This window comes from Numida meleagris, chromosome 2 (assembly GCF_002078875.1).
Source record: "Numida meleagris isolate 19003 breed g44 Domestic line chromosome 2, NumMel1.0, whole genome shotgun sequence".
NCBI lineage: Eukaryota > Metazoa > Chordata > Aves > Galliformes > Numididae > Numida > Numida meleagris.
The window spans coordinates 57,342,647-57,343,854 of record NC_034410.1 but is presented as its reverse complement, the minus strand read 5'-3'; the positions used below and the strand labels follow the sequence as shown (position 1 = coordinate 57,343,854).

The 1,208-nt window shown below is 72.8% G+C and overlaps 1 protein-coding gene across 2 annotated transcripts in view; it reads left to right on the top strand.

Annotated features, from left to right (window-relative positions):
• Positions 1–1,208, top strand: part of E2F3 (E2F transcription factor 3) — a 44,656-nt gene continuing 43,448 nt past the window's right edge. The window contains exon 1 of one of the 2 annotated variants that reach the window (XM_021387977.1): positions 1–675. In XM_021387977.1, the coding sequence (XP_021243652.1) occupies positions 358–675 (318 nt within the window). In that variant the 5' untranslated portion in view covers positions 1–357. The remainder of the gene's footprint in view (positions 676–1,208) is intronic. The other variant, XM_021387976.1, reaches the window with a different exon arrangement.

Below are 1,208 nucleotides of genomic sequence, written 5' to 3'. Positions count from 1 at the left end.
CATGCAAATTTAGTTTGAAAAGAGGGCGGGAAATCCGAGTTTCGCGGGAGGCCCTTGGCGCGTAACCCGTCTCCTTTCCCTTCATTCATTGTCAGCAGCCGCCGCTTCCTGGAGCCATTTTCCAGCCGGCCCCACACAGCGGGAGCGGCCCCGCTCCATCCGCCGCATCTGCCCGCTCCACCGCCTCCGTCCCCCCCCGGCACCCCGCATCCTGCAGCCGGGGCCCCTCCGGCACCCGCCGCGCCCAGTATTTTGTGCGGGGCCCCGGCATCGAGCAGGAAAGGAGCTGGGAAGGCCGGGGGGGGAGGGACGGGGGGAGGAGGCGACGCGGCCGCGGGGACAGACCCGGAGGGAAGGATGAGAAGGGGACTCCAGCCGCCGGCCCCTGCAGCGCAGCCGCCCGCACCGTCCACGGACTCCAGAGCGGCCTCCGCCGCCTTCCCAGCCCGCTTTGCCGCCGGCACCTTCATCCAGATCCGCAGCACCGGCGCGGCGGCGGCGCCCTGTGTTGTCTCCTCCGCCGCCGCCGTCGCTTCCCAGGCTCCCGGTGCCTTTGCCCAGGCGGCGGACGGCGGCCCGCCCGCTGGCAGCTCGCTGTACTGCACCCCTCACGGACCCGCCGGCAGGACGGCGCTGCTGCAGCCCGCTCTCGGCGGAGGCGGAGGCCGCCCCCCGGTAATGTTCCCCCGTCCCCGCGGGAGGGTGAAGGGGACGGCGGGGAGCAGCGCCGGGCGGGCCCTCTTCCTGCTGCCGGCCGGGCCCGGGGCGGGGGGCGAGGAAGGCGGAGACGGCGCTTTGTTGCAATAAACTTTCCTGACTCCTTCCCGCCCCCCGCTCCGGGCCGCCGCGCCGCTGCCGGGTCTTATTGAAAGGGGAGGAAAAAAAAATAGAGATAAGAGAAATTCAGGGGGGGAAAAAAAAAAAAAAAGAAATCGCCCCCCAGCCACGTCCCGGCGTACAGAGCCTGAATCCAGCGCCGGGAGGGCCCCGCTCCGCCGGGCCCGCGCCCCCTCCCCGTGAGGCCGGGCAGGGCGGGGGGCCGGGCCGCGCCGTGCCCCGCCGGTGTCTCCGCTTCACCCCCGGAGCCGCCGGTGACGTCTCGCACACGTGCGCGGAGGCCGCGGCTGTGACTGGGAGCCCGGCGGGCGGGGGGGCCGATCCGAGCGGGGGAGGGGGACGCCGCTTCCTCCTCCTGCCGCCGGCCTGGG